The sequence below is a fragment of the Hemitrygon akajei genome, chromosome 11 (assembly GCF_048418815.1).
Source record: "Hemitrygon akajei chromosome 11, sHemAka1.3, whole genome shotgun sequence".
Lineage (NCBI taxonomy): Eukaryota > Metazoa > Chordata > Chondrichthyes > Myliobatiformes > Dasyatidae > Hemitrygon > Hemitrygon akajei.
In genome coordinates this window covers 39,159,364-39,178,285 of record NC_133134.1, presented here as the reverse complement: position 1 = coordinate 39,178,285, position 18,922 = coordinate 39,159,364, and the positions used below count along the sequence as shown (strand labels likewise).

At 40.9% G+C, this 18,922-nt stretch overlaps 1 protein-coding gene across 1 annotated transcript in view; it reads right to left on the bottom strand.

Moving 5' to 3' along the window:
- wipi2 (WD repeat domain, phosphoinositide interacting 2) overlaps window positions 1-18,922 on the bottom strand; it is a 78,146-nt gene that overhangs the window by 37,784 nt on the left and 21,440 nt on the right. Inside the window, exon 2 of the mRNA XM_073060660.1 lies at window positions 1,118-1,200. Coding sequence (XP_072916761.1) covers window positions 1,118-1,200 — 83 coding nt within the window. The remainder of the gene's footprint in view (window positions 1-1,117; window positions 1,201-18,922) is intronic.

Here is an 18,922-nt window from a genome sequence, read left to right as displayed (position 1 = left end):
CATATTTATGGCATCTTTATTTAGACAAAATGACATGTGTCCATCATCTCCATGCTCACTGATCTCCACCAGCCCCTGGCTCAGTTACTTCCTCAAATTTAAAAATTTCTCATCTTTGCATTCAATTCTGATCTGGAGCTGCTATTCTCCACATTCACGTAACATTCTTCAGCACTACAATCCTCGTATCTCTATATTCATCCAAATCTAATGCGTCATATATTACAATTTTTTTTTTTACTTCAATTTCTGCCGAAGTTTCAAAGCTCTCAAATTGATATGTGGATACTTCTCTCTTTAATCAAGCTCTTCAATTCCTCTCTTCTCACTTTCTGATGTAGCCCAGTGTCAAGTTCTGTCTGATTATGCTCTGTAAAGGATTGCTAGACATCTTGCATTAAAGGTGGAAGAATTATTTTGCTTCAGTTGTATATTTAATTGATAAGATAGGAAGATTCCAAAGCAACGATGACTAGGCAAGACAGTGTTGCAAAACATATGGCTGTTGCCTCACAGTTCCAACAATTTCAATCTTGACTATGGTGCTTCGTGTGTAAAACATACATAGGCAAGATTGAGCTTGGGTTGCAGTGTGGATATGAATTTTACACATCTGCCCTTTGACAAAATGGGTTTTCCCAAGGAGACCTCTTTTCCTCCCACATCCAAACACATATGGGGCAGTTGGTTAATAATCACCTGATGTGGTAGGAGAAGCAGGGAAGAAAATGTGCATGTAGGTGAGAATAGTTAACACAGGAATTCCCAACTTGAGGTCCATGGACCCCTCAATTTATGGTAAGGCTCCATGGCATAAAAAAAGGTTGGGAACCCTTGGGTGACAAGGAAATACGGTACTGAAGATACAATAAAAGATATTCAAATCTAGTGTCTTTCATAAAGATGGGAACAAGTATTTGGATAATGTTGAGTAGAACAGTAAGCAAATAGGCATATACAACAAACATTACCAGGATAAACATTAACAAAGCTTTGCTGAATAGAGGTGGACAAGCTATCAAACACAATGGAAATAAGGATTTAATTCTCTGTCCCATAATCATATATAACATAAAAGCACTCTTTGTAGAGGTGCAGTTCAAATAGGGCAACTTACTGCATTCATAAATCTGTTCTAATTTATCCACCGAAGAAAGGGAAAAAAACTTGTAGCCAGATTTTGTGCCAACTGCAAGGGACCTAAATGAAAAATAAAAATAGAAAGGATTACTTTCAAAATAGAGAATAAAGACTAGGTCAATTTCAATGAATGTCATAAAGTTAAACAAAAAAAAAGCACAACTACTTTAAATTAATTGAGATGAAGAGGACTTCAGTTACATAGTAGTCTTTGCTACAATTTATGCACAACTGCAATCTTAGTTCACTCTCATTGTGGCCATCGACAGTACATTAGGCTGGATATTCATAGCAGCTTTTGGCAACTTGTCCAGGATAGAAAATAGAATGTTTTCATTAATTATTTCAGTTTCTGAAGGTATCCTTTGCCTTCATAAATTTCTCATCCTACTTTGTTAAATGATGCAACAGTACGTCATATCTTACCTAATAAAACACCAATTACTGGACATGAAACTAAGTGATGAAATTTAGTAATGGGAATCACAATTGGGCTCAGTCAACTCAGAAACCACGGATGTTCACAAGTCATCGTCAATTCTAAGCAACTGTGCAAGAAGAACTGGATGTCAGACGTGGTAAGTCTGGGAGACTCCCAGCCTCCTGGACGGTGACATCTGCACCAGGTGTATCGAGCTGCAGCTCCTTCCGAAACGCGTTAGGGAACTTGACAGAGAGGACCTATAGGCAAGTAGTCACACTGGGTCCTCGGGAGACGGATAAGTGGGTAACAGTCAGGAGAGGAAAGGGCAGGAGTCTGACACTAGAGAGTACCCCTGTGGCTGTCCCCCTTAACAATAAGTAATCCTGTTTGAGTACTGTTGGGGGGCCCGATCTACCTGGGGGAAGCACCAGGGCTGCACCTCTGGCACAGAGCCTGGCCCCGTGGCTCAGAAGGGTACGGAAAGGAAGAAGGCAGCAGTAATAGGGGATTCTACAGTTAGGGGGTCAGAGAGGTGATTCTGTGGATGTAGGAAAGAAACGCGGATGGTAGTTTGCCTCCCAGGTGCCAGGGTTCAGGATGTTTCTGATCGCAATCACGATATCCTGGAGTGGGAAGGTGAATAGCCAGAGGTCATGGTACATACTGGTACCAATGACATAGGTAGGAAAAGGAAGGAGGTTCTGAAAACAGACTACAGGGAGTTAGGAAAGAAGTTGAGAAGCAGGACCTTAAAGGTAGTAATCTCGGGAATACTGCCTGTGCCCCACAACAGTGAGTATACGAATAGAGTGAAGTGGAGGATAAATGTGTGGCTGACGGTTTTGAGCAGGGGGCAGGGATTCAGATTTCTGGATCATTGGGACCTCTTTTGGGGAAGGTGTGACATGTACAAAAAGGACGGGTTGCACTTGAATCCAAGGGGGACAAATATCCCAGCAGGGAGGTTTGCTGAGGGTATTGGGGAGAGTTAAAACTAGAATTGCTGGGGGGTGGGAACCAAACTGAAGAGACAGAGGAAGGGGCAGTTGGCTCACATATAGGGACAGTGGAAGAGGGAAGACAGGCAGGTGACAGAGAAAGGATATGCTCAGACCAATGGCTTGAGATATGTCTATTTTAATGCAGGAAGCTTCATGAACAAAGTGGATGAACTTAGACCGTGGACCAGTACTTGGAGCAATGATGTTATGGCCATTACAGAGACTTGGATGGCTGAGGGGCAGGAATGGTTCCTTAGAGTGCCAGGCTTTAGATGTTTCAGAAAGAACAGGGAGGGAGGCAAAAGAGGTGGGGCATGGCACTGTTGATCAGATATAGTGTCACGGCTGCAGAAAAGGAGGAAGACATGGAGGGATTCTCTATGGAGTCTCTGTGGGTAGAAGTTAGGAACAGGAAGGGGTCAATAACTAATGGGTGTTTTTTATAGAACCTCCAATAGTAACAGGGACATCGAGGAGCAGATAGGGAGACAGATTCTGGAAAGGTGTAACAGAATTGCTGTGGTGGAAGATTTTAATTTCCCAAATATTGACTGGCATCTCCCTAAAGCAAAGGATTTAGATGGGGTGGAGTTTGTTACGTGTGATCAGGAAGGTTTCCTGACTAAATATGTAGATAAGCCTACAAGAGGAGAGGCTGTACTTGATCTGGTATTGGGAAATGAACCTGGTCAGGTGCCAGGTTGCTCAGTGAGACAGCATTTTGGAGACAGTGATCATAATTCTATCTCCTTTATCATAGCATTGGAGAGGGATAGGAACAGACAAGTTAGGACAGCGTTTAATTGGAGTAAGAGGAAATATAAAGCTATCAGGCAGGAACTTGGAAACATAAATTGGGAACAGATGCTCTCAGGGAAATGTACAGCAGAAAAGCGGCAAATGTTCAGGGGATATTTGTGTGGTGCTCTGCATAGGTATATTCCAATGAGCAGGGAAAGGATGGTAGGGTACAGGAACCATGGTGTACAAAGGCTGTTGAAAATCTAGTCAAGAAGAAAACACAACAGGTTCAAAAAACTAGGTAATGATAAGAGATCTAGAAGATTATAAGGCTAGCAGGAAGAAGCTTAAGAATGAAATTAGCCCAAAAGGGGCCATGAAAAGGCCTTAGCGAGCAGGATTACAGAAAACCCCAAGGCATTCTACAAGTATGTGAAGAGCAAGAGGATAAGACATGAGAGAATAGGACCAATCAAGTGTGACTGTGAAAAAATGTGTATGGAACCGGAGGAGATAGCTGAAGTACTTAATGAATACTTTGCTTCAGTATCACTATGGAAAAGGATCTTAGTGATTGTAGAGGTGACTTACAGGGGCTTGAAAAGCTTGAACATATAGACATTAAGAAAGGATGTGCTGGAGCTTTTGGAATGCATCAAGTTGTGTAAGTCTCCAGGACCGGATGTTATGTACCCCAGGCTACTGTGGGAGGCAAGAGAGGAGATTGCTGAGCTTCTGGCAATGATCTTTGCATCGTCAATGGGAATGGAGGAGGTTCTGGAGGATTGGAGGGTTACAGATGTTGTTCTCTTATTCAAGAAAGGGAGTAGAACTAGCCCAGGCAATTATAGACCAGTGAGTCTTACTTCAGTGGTTGGTAAATTCATGGAAAAGATCCTGAGAGGCAGGATTTATGAACATTTGGTGAGGCATTACATGATCAGGAAGTCAGCATGGCTTTGTCAAATGCAGGCCATGCCTTATGAGCCTGACTGATTGTTTTGAGGATGTGACTAAACACGTTGATGAAGGTAGAGCAGTAGATATAGGGTATATAGATTTCACAAGGCATTTGATAAGGTACCCCATACAAGGCTTATTGAGAAAGTAAGGAGGCATGGGATCCAAGGGGACATTGCCTTGTGGATCCAAAACTGGCTTGCCCACAGAAGGCAAAGAGTGGTCGTAGACAGGTCATATTCTGCATGGAGTTCAGTGACTAGTGTGTGCCTTAGAGATCTGTTCTGGGACCCCTTCTCTTCATAATTTTTTTAATAAGTGACCTGGATGAGGAAGTGGATGTGTGGGTTAGTAAATTTGCTGATGACACAAAGGTTGGGGGTGTTGTGGATAGTGTGGAGGGCTGTCAGAGGTTACAGCAGGTCTTAGGATGCAAAACTGGGCTGAGAAGTGGCAGATGGAGTTCAACCCAGATAAGTGTGAGGTGGTTCACTTTGATAGGTCAAATATGATGGCATAATATAGTATTATATTATGGGAAGACTGTTGGCAGTGTGGAGGATCAGAGGGATCAATGGGTCCGAGTCCATAGGACACTCAAAACTGCTGCACAGGTTGACTCTATGGTTAAGAAGGCATACAGTGCATTGACCTTCATCAACCGTGGGACTGAGTTTAAGAGCCAAGAGGTAATGTTACAGCTATATGGGACCCTGGTCAGACCCCAGTTGGAGTACTGTGGTCAGTTTTGGTCACCTCACTAATGGAAGGATATGGAAACTACAGAAAGGGTGCAGAAGAGATTTACAAGGATGCTGCCTAGATTGGGGAGCATGCCCTACAAAAATAGATTGAGTGAACTTGGCCTTTTCTCTTTGGAGTGACAGAGGATAAGAGGTGACCTGATAGAGTTGTATAAGATGGTGAGAGGCATTGATCGCATGGATAGTCAGAGGTTTTTTCCCCCAGGGCTGAAATGGCTAGCACAAGAGGGAACAGTTTTAAGGTGCTTGCAACTAGGTACCAAGGAGATGTCAGGGGTAATTTTTTTTATATATAAACGCAGAGAGTGGTGAGTACGTGGAATGGGCTACCGGTGGCGGTGTGGGAGGCAGATATGATAGGGTCTTTTAAGAGACTCCTGGATAGGTACATGGAGCTTAGAAAAAGAGGGCTATGGGTAACCCTAGGTGATTTCTAAAGTAAGTACATGTTCAGCACAGCATTGTGGGCCGAAGGGCCTGTATTGTGCTGTAGTTTTTCTATGTTTCTAAGAAGACAGGTCTTCCAAAATGTAACAAATAGTATACATTAGCAGAACTAGTGGAAATCAAATACAAGACCATAGGACATAGGAGTAGAATTAGGCCACTCAGCCCATCAAGTCTGCTGCACAATTCCATCACAATGATTAACAATCCCTCTCAACCCCATTCTCCTGCCTTCTCACCAATACCTTTTGACATCTGACCAACAAAGAATCTATCAACTTCCGCTTTAAATATACTCAGTGATTTGGCCTGTCTTTGGTACTAAATTCCACCTTTTAGCTAATGAAATTCCTTCTCATCTCTGTTTTAAATATAAGTCCCTCTATGCTGAGGCAGTGCACTCTGGTCCTAGACTCACCCACTATAGGAACCATCCTCTCCAAATCCATTCTATCCAGGTCTTTCAATATTCCATAGGTTTCAATGGAATTCCTCATTCTTCTAAATTCCAGCAGGTGCCAGAGCCAAACACTCATTTACCCTTTCATTTCCAGAATCATTCTCATGAACTTCTACTGAACTCTCTCCAATGCCTGCACATCTTTTCTTACATAAGAGGTCCAACAAAGCTCACAATACTCCAAGCACAGTCTGACCAATGCCTTATAAAGTCTCAGCATCACAGCCTTGTTCTTATTTTCTAGTCCTCTTGAAAAAAATGCTGACACTGCATTTGCCATCCTTACCATTGACTCATCTAAGATAACCTTCAGAAAATCCTGCAAAAGGACTCCCAATTTCCTTTGCACTCCGAATTTTGAATTTTCTCCCCATTTAGAAAATAGTTTACATCTTTATTCCTTCTACTAAAGTACATTTCACTTCCCTGCACTATATTCCATCCACCACTTCTTTGCCCATTTCCCCCAATCTGCCCAATCCTTCTGCAGACTCCCTGCTTCAACAATACCTGCTCCTCTATCTTTGTATTATCTGCAAACCTGACCACAAAGCCATCAATTCTGTCATCCAAATAACATGAAAAGAGCAGCCCCAATACTGCAGAACATCACCAGTTTCCAGCAGCCATCTAGAAAAGGCCCCCTTTATTCCCACTCTATGCCAACTGTCAGCCAATCTTCTCTCCATTCTAGTACCTGTCCTGTAATGCCATGGGCTCTTATCTTGTTAAGCAGGCTCAAGTGCAGCACCTTGTCAAAGGCCTTCTGAAAATCCAAGTAAACAAGATCCACTGACTCTCCTTTGTCTATCCTGCCTGTTATTTCCTCAATGAATCCCAAGATTTGTCAGGCAAGATTTCCCCTAAAGAAATCCATACTGACTTTGGCATACTTTAACATGCCTCCATGTACCCCCCATGAACTCCTACATCTTTTTTTATGCCTCACTCCCTTCTTAAAGAGTGGAGTAACATTTGCAAATTTTTCAGTCCTCTGGAAACATTCCGAATCCAGTGAATCTTGAACGATCATTACTAAGAACTTCACAATCTCTTCATATCTGAATTATCAAGTGGCATTTGACCAAAGAATCACCCAGAAGCTGTTACAAAAGGCTCATGGTGTTGGGGCAGCATGTTTATAAGATTGGATAAAGGACAGAAAACAAAGAGGAGAAGATTGACAAGGATTTACCGATGGATCCAAACTTAAACACAAGATTGAAAAGAGTTCAAAAAAATTTGAAATTTTATGATTTAGTTAGTTGAAAAAGGGAAGGTGCAAAAAAAATGAAGAAAGAAAACACAGGAAAGCAAAAGGTCAAAAAGGTGATAGATGCTGTATAAAGCGAGAAAAATTGCAATTATTCACTTTAATAGAATGAACAGAAAAACAGGACAATTTTTAAATGGTGGGAAATTAGTGATCTTTGGTATATGTAAGCATGTTGGTCATTAGATGTGAGAAGATAATATACATATACAAGTTAGTAGGAAAAGAAATGTTAACTTGACTTTTATAGTAAGGAGATAAAACAGAAAATGCTGAATATCAGCCAGCATCTGTGCAGAAACATTTAAACTTTCAAGCAAATAACCCTTGATCAGATGTAGAAAAATTTAGAAATCCAACTTTTTTCAGTTTCAGATTAGTGTCAAGAAAGAAAGAAATGTCTGTGATAGGATGGAGACAAAGAGAATGAATGACAGGACAATGAAGAAGAGGTACTGAAGGCTTATTAAATCAGATGTAGAATACAGAACAGTACAGCACAATACAAGCCCTTCAGTCCACAATGTTGTACCAATCATCTAACATATACTAGCATAAAGCTAACCCTTCACTCCCACATAGCCTTCCATTTTGCTTTCATCCATGTGCCTATCTAAGATTCTCTTAAATGTCATTAATGTATCTACCAACCCCAGCAGTACTTTCCATGCAACCATCACTGTGTTAAAAACTAGACAAGCTCTTCAGTGTATCAATGTTCAAAGTACATTTATTATCAAAGTACGCATATACAATCTTGAGATTTATTTCCTAACAGGCAGCCACAAAACAAAGAAACCCAAAAGAACCCATAAAAAAGTATGCAGAGGGGGAAAAAAAACACAAATTATGCAAACTATAAGTGCAAGCAAATAGTGTTTTGAACTGAAGTCTGAGACCTATGGCTCAGCGCAGAGTCAAGTAAACCTCATAGAGCAGCAAGATGAACTGACCCATCTCTTGCCACGTGTCCCAACACCCTGACCTTTTCAATCTGGCCCGCTGCAGCCTTCTTGCTGCACTGGGAAAAAAGCTGTCTTCTCATCTGAGACTCTTATACGTCTCTATCAAGTGACATCTCATCCTCCTTCACTTCAAAGTGAAAAGGTCCAGTTCATGCAAACTGTTTTCATAAAGCATAATCACTAATCCAGGCAGAATCCTAGTAAATCCCCGCTACACCCCTCTAAAGCTTCCACATCCTTCCTATAATGAGGTGACCAGAACTGAACACAATACTCCAAGTGTGAACTAACCAGATTTATAGAGCTACAACATCTATGGCTCTTGTATTCAATTCCCCCCCCACTAACGAAGATCAAAACACCATACATCTTCTTAACCATTCTATCATCTTGTGCAGCAAATTTGAAGGACCTATGGACGTGGACTTCAAGATCCCTCTGTTCCTCCACACTGCTAAGAATCCTACCATTAGCCCTACCAATTTTTCTCCCTCTTTTTGCACCACTTATCAGTGCCCCAGCAATCTCATCCCTCACTTCCCAGAGTAACCTGGGGAATATCTCGTCTAGCCTAGGGACTACTCTATCCTAATGTTTTTCAGAAGTTCCAATACACAGGCCTGCAGTCCTCGGAGTCGCCTGATGCCGGTAGCCAGAGGCGGGGACAGAGTAAGTAGTGTGTGAGGAAACGGAAACGAGCCGAGCGAGCAGGAGTCCGTGCCAGGAAAAAAGCAAGTCCTAGCCGGCCGGCTCTCCCGTCCATTCTGCTCTCTAAAGGACATTAAATTGGACTACATCCGTAGCAACGATATACTCGGCATGAGTACAGAAACGGACATATTCCTGGAGGCCGCCATTCAGCTGATTATTTATGTAACAGATTTTCCCAAGCCATTGGACTACCAACTTACCGACCTCTGCTGTGCCTATTGTCTTGTTTATTATTTATTGTGATGCCTGCACTGTTCTGTGTACTTTATGAAGTCCTGGGTAGGTCTGTAGTCTAGTGTAGTTTTTGTGTTGGTTTACGTAGTTCAGTGTAGTTTTTGTACTGCTCATGTAGCACCATGGTCCTGAAAAATGTTGTCTCATTTTTACTGTGTACTGTACCAGCAGTTATGGTTGAAATGACAATAAAAGTAAATTGACTTGACTTGACACAGCCCCTTTCTTAACCTTGACAAGTTCCAGCACTTTAGCCTGCTCTTTACATTAGTCAAGGTCCCTCTCACTGGTGAATACTAAAACAAAGTATTAATTAAGGGCCTCCTCTACCTCCTCTGATTGCAGGTGCTGGTTTTCACCTATCCTAACGTCCTATCCCACCTGCCACAACACTCAACAGAACCATCCTATTTAATTTCACCACTCTCAACCCAATGACACCACCATGCTCATCTTCACCTTCTGTTACTTCAAAGGGATTGCTGCCTCCCTGATTCTCTCTTCCATCTCTGATAACAAACCTTTTTCTTCTAATACTTGTCCTTATGTCTTCCCTTTCTACTCTTTGGGGACCCAAACATTCCTTCCAAATGAGTCAGTGATTTATGTTTATCTTCCAATTCAGTGAATTACTTTCACTGCTCATAGGTTCCATAAACCAGTGAAGCCAAATTCAGTTTGGGTGATTGCTCTGCAGAACAATTTCAGAAAACCAGTTTGTCAGGTTTGATTAAAGGTCATCTGTTTTTCTCACTCTATAGATGCTGCCTGGTCTGCTGAACACTTCCACCATTTTCTTTTATTTTAGCAACAGCATACAAGGTCTCAAAGCTCTAACATTGTTTTTTGTTGTCTCCCTTTTCCTCATCAACTTGATATGAAAACATTGTTTCACTATCCACAAATGCTAGTTTATCTGCTAAGTATCTCCAGCATTTTCTGTTTTATTTCAGATTTCTAATACTTAGATTTTTGATTGCCATTTACAATGAAGGATTTGCATTACAAATGCACACAATTCCAGCAAGCATTCTAACAGGAGCTTTGGTCTCCATACCCAAAAGAAGATTACTATTTTGGTGCATACTACATATACTAGATTAACTTCTTGCAGTGAGAGGACAATGCTCGGAGATAAAATGTATTAAAACTAACCTATAATCCTTAAAATTTTGAGTGAGATAATGTCATTGAGAGGACAGACGAAAAGATATACCCTTTCACTGTAAAGCCTAGGAGTCAGAAGTACAGTCTCAGGATAAGGAGTTGACTCTAGAATTCTCTGTATGAAGTTGTGAATGGCCGGCACAGTTGAATTTTCACAGGAATCATGACAAAGTAACTGATTAGGAAAATGGACAAAATAAAGAATTATTCAAGATCTTACCCAAAGGCAGTGTTAGCTTGATGAGTGACATGGTCTATTTCTGCTCCCATTCCTGAGATTCTTATATTTACCTCACTAAGATAGGCATGGAAGAGCACACTATAAATTGTAGGACTACAGGGAAATAAAGGGGGGCGGGCAGAAACAGGATTAGGGATTGCTCTGCTGGGATTAGGGCCTCCTCCTGTGGTAATAGGTAAGAGTTAAATATTTCTATTCAGTTAATTGAATGTTAAATATAAAAGGTCTCAAGGTATTATGCACAACTTCTGTGGGTGAAAATGCCCTGATAATGAGAGATCAGAGGAGGATTGCCAGACTGGCCCAAACCGACAGGAAGGCAAACAGTAACTCAAACAGCCATGTGTTACAACAGTTGTGTGCAGAAGAGCATCTCTGAATGCTCAACACAAAGCTTAAAGCTACAGCAGCAGAAGACCATAGTCTTACACACAGTGGCCATTTTATTAGGTACAAGAGGTACCTAATAAAGAAGTTACTGAGGGTATATACTACATTGAGGTCTCTCTTTAGCAATCTTCAAGTTGAATCTCCACTAAACAACCCCAAATTGAGCTCTATGAATATCATCCCAGAAGTTAGGAGGTCTTTCTGGAATGGAAAAAAAATTGTCCAACATTACCATACAAATCCCAAATCTGAATTTGCATGCAATTGCTCACATTTGCAATATTAACTCATGCTGATTTGAGTGTATTTCTATGTTACATTGACTGCTCTATTTATTATAAATTATTAGAAATTACTATGATTACACATTGCACATTTAGACAGAAATGTAAAGATTTTTACTCCTCTTGTATGTGAAGGACGTAAGAAATAAAGTCAATTCAATTCACAAATGTTGGTGATTTTTGTATACAGAAAGATCTTGGTGTGCAGGTCCAGACAAATGAAGTTAAAATGTAAGTACAATGTAAGGAAAATGGTACTTGGACCTTTATTTTGAGGAAATTAACGCCTATGCAGTTTTGTTGTCTGAACCCAATGGAAGATATACTTGTCTTGCAGTCAGAATCATTCCAGAAAATAAATTGGTGTTTATTATATCAAACATCGTCTGAACAAAAATACCTCCAAGGCTAAAAGGGGATGTATTTCTTTGATTGTCACATGCTCAAAAATGAAAGTATTGCAAAACTAAAAGTGATAGCTTCATCAAGTTTTGAATTTCCTCCTCCACTATAGTTTGATCATAAAGGGCTAACAAATTATTGGTCTGAATCATACTTCACGCAGTCTCCAACTTCCACCTTATCCACTGCAACATAACTGTGCTCTTCCTATACCCGTAACATGTTACAGATACAAATACCTAATCATCCTGATTGTTCTCTTCAAAATTGCTTGCCAAAGCCAACATGATTTACTCTGTGTTCAACAATGCAAACTGGAAAAAACAAGTACTGAATAAGCAGATGCCAACTACTTTAATAGAAACCTAATGATTGATTTTAGAGTATAAGTGGGAAGGACCAAAATAACTAATGAGATGATTTCCATCTCCAGGGACAGCTCTGCAGTTATTTAGATACCCAACAATCACAAGGTTGGATTCTATGCAGTATCTCCACAGTAAGCTTACCAACAATTGCTCTCAATGTACACACTAAGGCACAGGTCCCCAACCACTGGGCCACAGACCAGTACCAGGCCGCAAAACATATACTACCGGGCCACGAGGAAATGATATGATCTGTTCTTTTAAAGTTGTCCCAAATAAGTGGCAGCCCTGATTAACAGATGGCCCAATTAACCAGAATCTACTGTATATGACCCAAATCACTACAACATAACCAGATGCCACTCAGCTGTGCAATTATATATGACAATAATCCATGAGCTGCTTATCCACCATAAGCATCACTTCAACCACCAGGCCGCAAAGCATGTGCTACCGGGCTGTGAGGAAACAATATGATTTGGCGATATGAAACTATATGAGTCAGCTGCACCTTTCCTCATTCCGTCATGCCGACTGTTGAACTTGAACGCACGCAAGATCACTACATCCTACAACTAGTGGAAGAGTAAAAAACAAAGGTCGCTTGAGGGTTTCTTTGGAAGAGGTGGTAGGGGAAAAAGGCCTAACAATGATGATAACACACAGACAGCTGAGGCCGAGACTGCAAGAAAAGAGAAAGCTTCCTTCAACAGAAAATACGATGAGTCATACAAAAAATATGGCTTTAATGCAACCGGTGACTCGAATGCTCCAAGCCCCCTATGTGTGATATGTGGAGACAAGCTGTCTAATGAGGCAATGAAGCCCTCAAAACTGCTTCGGCACCTTGAGTCCAAGACAAACCTGTTGAGTTTTTTTTGAGCAGAGAAAACGTCAGCAAATGGGACAGAAGTGCGTGCTGAGAGCCACCACCTCCACAAATGCTGCTGCTCTGAAAGCGTCATACTTAGTGGCCAGCCGTATTGCTAAGGCTAAGAAGCCTCTCACTGTTGGTGAAGAATTGATTCTGCCTGCTGCCAAGCACATGTGCCATGAACTATGGCACAAGCTTCTCTTTCAGCTACCACTGTTTCAAGCAGAATCGATGACATAGTGGAGGACATCAAAGTACAGTTGTTGGAACAGCTTAACGAGTCACCATGGTATGCTATCCAGGTTAACGAGTCTACCGATGTCGACAACAAGGCAATACTGCTGGTTACGTGTGATATATATTTCAAGATGACGTGCACGAGGATATGTTGTGTGCACTGCCACTGCCAACTAACACAACTGGGGCAGAACTATTCAAGTCTTTGAATGACTACATGTCAGACAAATTGGACTGGTCATTCTGTGTTGGAATAAGCACAGACAGGGCTGCAGCTATGACTGGACGGCTGTCTGGTTTCACTACCCAAGTCAAAGTGGTTGCTCCTGAATGCCAGTCCACACACAGTGTCATACACAGGGAAATACTGGCTAGCCAAAAAATGTCACCTGATCTTAACAGCGTATTGAGTGACGTTGTTGAAGTTATCAATCACATCAAAGCAAAAGCCCTTAACTCATGTCTGTTTGAGCAGCTTTGCGAGGAAGTGAATGCACAGCACAAACGCCTTCTCTTACACACTGAAGTCAGGGGGCTATCAAGGAAGGGGAAGAGCCCTGACTGGGGTTTTGAGTTACAGAGATTTCTTTCAGGAAAAAAGTCACCACTGGCAGCACACTTCAGTGATGAGGAGTGGACAGCAAAACTCACTTATCTGTGTGACATCTTCAACCTGCTCAATGAACTCAATTTGTCACATCAAGGGAAAATGACAACTGATTTCAAGTTGGCAGATAAAGTGTCTGCTTTCAAAGCCAAACTGGAACTGTAGGGACGGCGAGTGGACAGGGGCATATTTGACATGTTCCCAACATTAGCTAGGACTTTGGGAGAGACTGAGGCTGCACCGTCCTTCTCACAGCTGGTGCGTGATCACCTACCTTTGCTGTCGACAGAATTCGAGCGTTACTTCCCAACCACAAATGACCCAAGACGTGCAAAGGAATGGGTCTGTGACCCATTTGTGAATGTCCCCGGTGAATCATCCGTGTCAGTGAGGGAAGAAGATCAACTCCTCGAGCTTGCAAATGACGGTGGGCTGAAAAGTAAAGTATGCCAGCATACTTTTCTCTGCTGGCATTCTGGATCAAAGTCAAGACTGAGTATCCTAAGATAGCCATGAAAGCACTGAAAACGTTGCTTCCATTTCCAACATATCTCTGCGAAGTGGGGTTTTCTACAATAAATGCAACGAAAACTAAATTGCGGAATAGACTGGACATAAGTATGAGTATGAGTATCACTGTCTCCCATCTCCCCTCGATGTGACCGTCTTGTTACGGGGAAACAAGCCCAGGGCTCCCACTCATTCAGCGATATTGGTGTGTTGCAATGATTTTATATGTTGTGCTGCGTTTAATATCCAAACGTTACTTAAAATGTTATGATGCTATTGACTTATAAGTGACTTATAATTGACTTATCACTATATTCATGCGAGGAAAATATGCGCTGCGCATTTAATATTAAATTCATTAGATAGACCAATTTAGAAAACTAAATTGAGAGTATTAGCCACTTATAAGTGACTTATCACCTATATTCCAGTCGTGATTAACACCACCCCCCACCCCCCCCCCCCCCACCATTGGCCGGTCTGCAAGAATATTGTCAATATTAAACTGGTCCACAGTGCAAAAAAGTTTGGTGACCCCTGCAATAAGGAGCTGTAATGGAGAGATCACAGTATCAGGGTAATTGGAATTGACAGAGGAGGAAAAGCCAAAACACTGATACAATTTCTAAACAAGAACTGGACAGAAGGAAAAAAAATGCAGATGTCAGATCTCTAAAACAAAAACAGAATGCTGGAAGCACCCAGCATCACTGAGGTGAGAACAGGTGTTTCAGATCAAGGGCCCTGCATCAGAACTGAAAAAAGAAAAATCAGAAAACATGGGCATTTTAAGTTGTACAGAGAGCAATTTAGAAACAGAAGGAATGTCTCTACCAAATTGCCAGTCAAATTTGTTAAGATAACAATTACTTTAAAAATTAGAAATGGAACAAAAATCATACAGAAACAGTTTGAAACATAACCAGTTGAAGATATAGCCATTGGGGGGGGGGGGGGGGGGAGGAGGAAGATTTTTAAAAATGGTGGTGAATTTACTCAAAATTGTGCAACTCAATATTAAGGGTTGTAACTTATCTTGACAGAAGACAAGTTTACATTGAACATCTTGGGTTTACATTGAACATCACTGGAATGGCACAGTCACGAGAAGACAGAGGGGGCGGAAAATTAAATACCAGGAAGCTTGGGATTACCTTTGCAGGTTGAATGAGTGCTTCTCCAGGAAGAGCCATTGGGGTCCCAGAATGGTGGAGAAGGAAGAGGGAAAAGGGCAGGTGCAGCAAATCCTGCATTTACATTGGAATATGCCATGAAATGGAATAGTGGATCAAGGTCAAGGAAGGTAAAGCCCCTTCAGAATGCTATAAACAGAATGGAAATGAACACATGACCAATGGTGGAAATCCCCTAAGAAGTGACAGACCTTCTGCAGGTCTAGAAGGTGAGGTCAAGGAAAACCGTATTGTTGCCTGGGATGAGCGAGTGAGTTTGAGCATACATGCAAGAAGTAGGCAAGACATTATCGAGAACCCCATCAGCTATGGTAGAGAAAAGCCAGAGAAGGAAAAAGAAAAACCACCTTAAAACACTGGTTTTGGAAGTCTGGTCAATAGTGTATCCAACAAAGATGGAGAAACCAAGAAAAGGGAATCCAGTTTCTTGCAAGAACTTTATAATGGGAGGTGTAGTCAAGATAGCTGGGGGAATAGTTGAGCTTATAATGGATAGTGGTAGCTAACTCATCTCCTAAATACATCAAAGGGAAGAGTGATAGTGAACACACAAGTGTGACAATAGAAAACAGCACTAATACAATCATCAATGCAAATGAAGAAGGCAAATGAATAGGAATTAAGCTAAGACAGGTGTAGTCATAACCCCAGAGATTTATGGCCCACATCAGTACTCCTAGCTACACTTTTGAGTTGGAGAAAGAATGCAAGATAACACTCAACATAAACAACATAAAAAAAGTGAGTTTGAAAAGGTGTCACTCTACATATTCAGTAAACAAAAAAAAATGAATACCTGGCTTCTAAGAAAAAATGAAAACTATTTACCAGCCAGCCTACTGTAGGTGCTGGTCTATTTCTTGATTTCTAGGCCTGAATCTAGCTGATAGGTATAACCTTAATATTATTTCATATTTGATACCTGGAAGAAAAGGCACTCAATTCCATGGCATATAGTTGGAATTATGCAAGAGTGGCCCATTCCCCACAGGAGAAAAATCTAGAAGTTATGCTCTTTCAGCTGTTGCATAATCAGACATACACAAGATGTCATCTGTTGCAATCAAACATGGGCCTAATTCCAAACCCTGCAAGTAAGCACCAAGTCAAATCAATACAGCTATTATAAAGGTTATAATACAAATATTATAAAGATTAGTGGATGACTTTTATAATGGACACAAATAATCACTCCAAATAAATATGAAAAGCAGAAAAGATCAGTTTTTTAAAAATATAACATTTATATTGGCTTGGACACTAGCGTATGTGCATTATATTCCATTCATCAAGAGTGAAATAATCTTACATTCTAAATTCAGCAGATTACAACCAGGAAATTTAGCAACAGATCAGCAGCTGTAGTAGATTGGTTACTTAATACAAATTGCTAGCTAAGTATTTATTAATGGACACCTGTTGTGTTTATTTAGAAATACATTGCAGAAACTCTGCTAAGAATATCTCTGACCACACACTGACAAAACATGTGCTTTTGGAATTAAAGTTCAATAGGTTCCTTTACGAAATCACTTGGAATAATTTAGGTTCACATAAGACATGGTTATACACAATATTACAGACTACATATTCAGATTCCCAAATTCAATTATCAGGAATGCAACATGACCTTAAAAATAAGAGCTTACATTACTGCTCAAGACCAAGGACACTTCAAACCATGGCAAAGGACACGATATTCAATGCTTAACACTATATTCCTGGAAGTCTTCAAAACCTTATTGCTCCACTCCACTATCCTCATATTAACAGAAAAATAAGTTTATAATCTGTCTACCAGCAAACACAAAATTATTTGACAGTACATATTTCCTAAGTTCCGTTTCTTACCACTTCTTTTAATAATGAAAAAATATTCCATTATGTTTAAAACATTTATTTAATTATTAAAAAAATCAAGGGATCGTCAGGATGGGGAAAATAACATTTAAAGAAACAGGAAATGTTCAATTAAGTCAAAATACTGATGATCTAGCAAAAGCAGGAGAACACAAGTAAAAGACCATGTTGGTAAAATTTCACATCTCTGTAAAAGAATCATTACCTATCAGAAAGCCACATAGAGATAAAATCATAATACAGGGCAAGAGATCAGAGAAAATATAAATAAAATCCAGAATCCAGGTTTAACATCACCGACATATGTCATAAAACTTGTTAACTTTGCAGCAGCAGTGCAATGCATTAGAGGAAAAAAACTATGAATTACAATATAAAAATAGTTAAATTAAACAAGTAGTGCAAAAAGTGAGATCATGTTCATTAGTTCAAAGTCCACTCAGATATTGGATAGCAGAGCAGAAGCTGTTCCTGAATCGCTGAGTGTGTGCGCACTCGCCTTCAGGTTTTCTGTACCTTCCTGTGGTAGCAAGGAGAGGGCATGTCCTGGGTGATGGGCATCCTTAATAATGGATGCCGCGTTTTTGAGGCACCACTCCTTGAAGATGTCCTAGATGCTACGGAGGCTAGTGTTCATGATGGAACTAATTAACTTTACAACTCTCTGCAGCTTACTTTGATCCTGTGTAGTAGCGCCACCCCTCCACCCCTGTACCAGACAGTGATGCAACCAGTTAGAATGCTCTTCATGGTACATCTGCAGAACTCAGCAAGTGTTTTTGGTAATACCACATCTCAAGCTCCGAATGAAATACAGTCACCATCTTGCCTTCTTTATAGCTGCATCAATAAGTTGAGTCCAGGTTAGGTCCTGAGATACACTGGCACCCAGGATCTTGGAATTGCTCACTTCTTCCACTTCTGATCCCTTTGTGAGGACTGGTGTGTATTCCTCATCTTATCCTTTCTGAAGTCCACAGTCAGTTCTGTGCTTTTACTGACATTGAGTGCACAATTGCTGCTGCAACACCACTCAATGAGCTGATATATCTCACTCCTGTATGCACTCTCATCACCATCTGAGATTCTGCCAACAATGTTCAAAGGAGAATCTTGCTCTGAAAGACAGGGTGGGTTTTGTCTCTGATGGACTAGGCTGTATCTACCACTTTTCTGTCCCTGGGTATTGCTTTTCTCCCCCTATAACAGACCATGATACAACCAGTCACGATACTCCCCAATGTGCATCCACAGAAGTTCAACAAAGTTTTTGGTGATATGCCAAATCTACACAAGCATCTAAGAAAGTAGAGGCACTGTTATTCCTTCATTATAATGACACACAATCCCAGGACCAATCCCCTGATATGCCAATGCCAAAGAATTCAGAACTACTAACACTCTCCACCTCCATTCCTCTAATAAGGACTGGCACATGGACCACTAGCTTCTTCCTCCTGTAGCCAATAATCAGCTCTTTGGTTTTGCTGATGATGAACTGGTTCGTTGATGTTGTTGTTGTGGCATACAAGATTTTGTTTTGAATTGCCCTCCTATATGCCAGTTCAGCACCACCTTTGATGTCACCAACAGTGGTGTTGTCAGCAAACTTAAATATACCATTGGAGCAGAACTTAACCACAAAATATAGAGTAGAGCAGGGACTAAG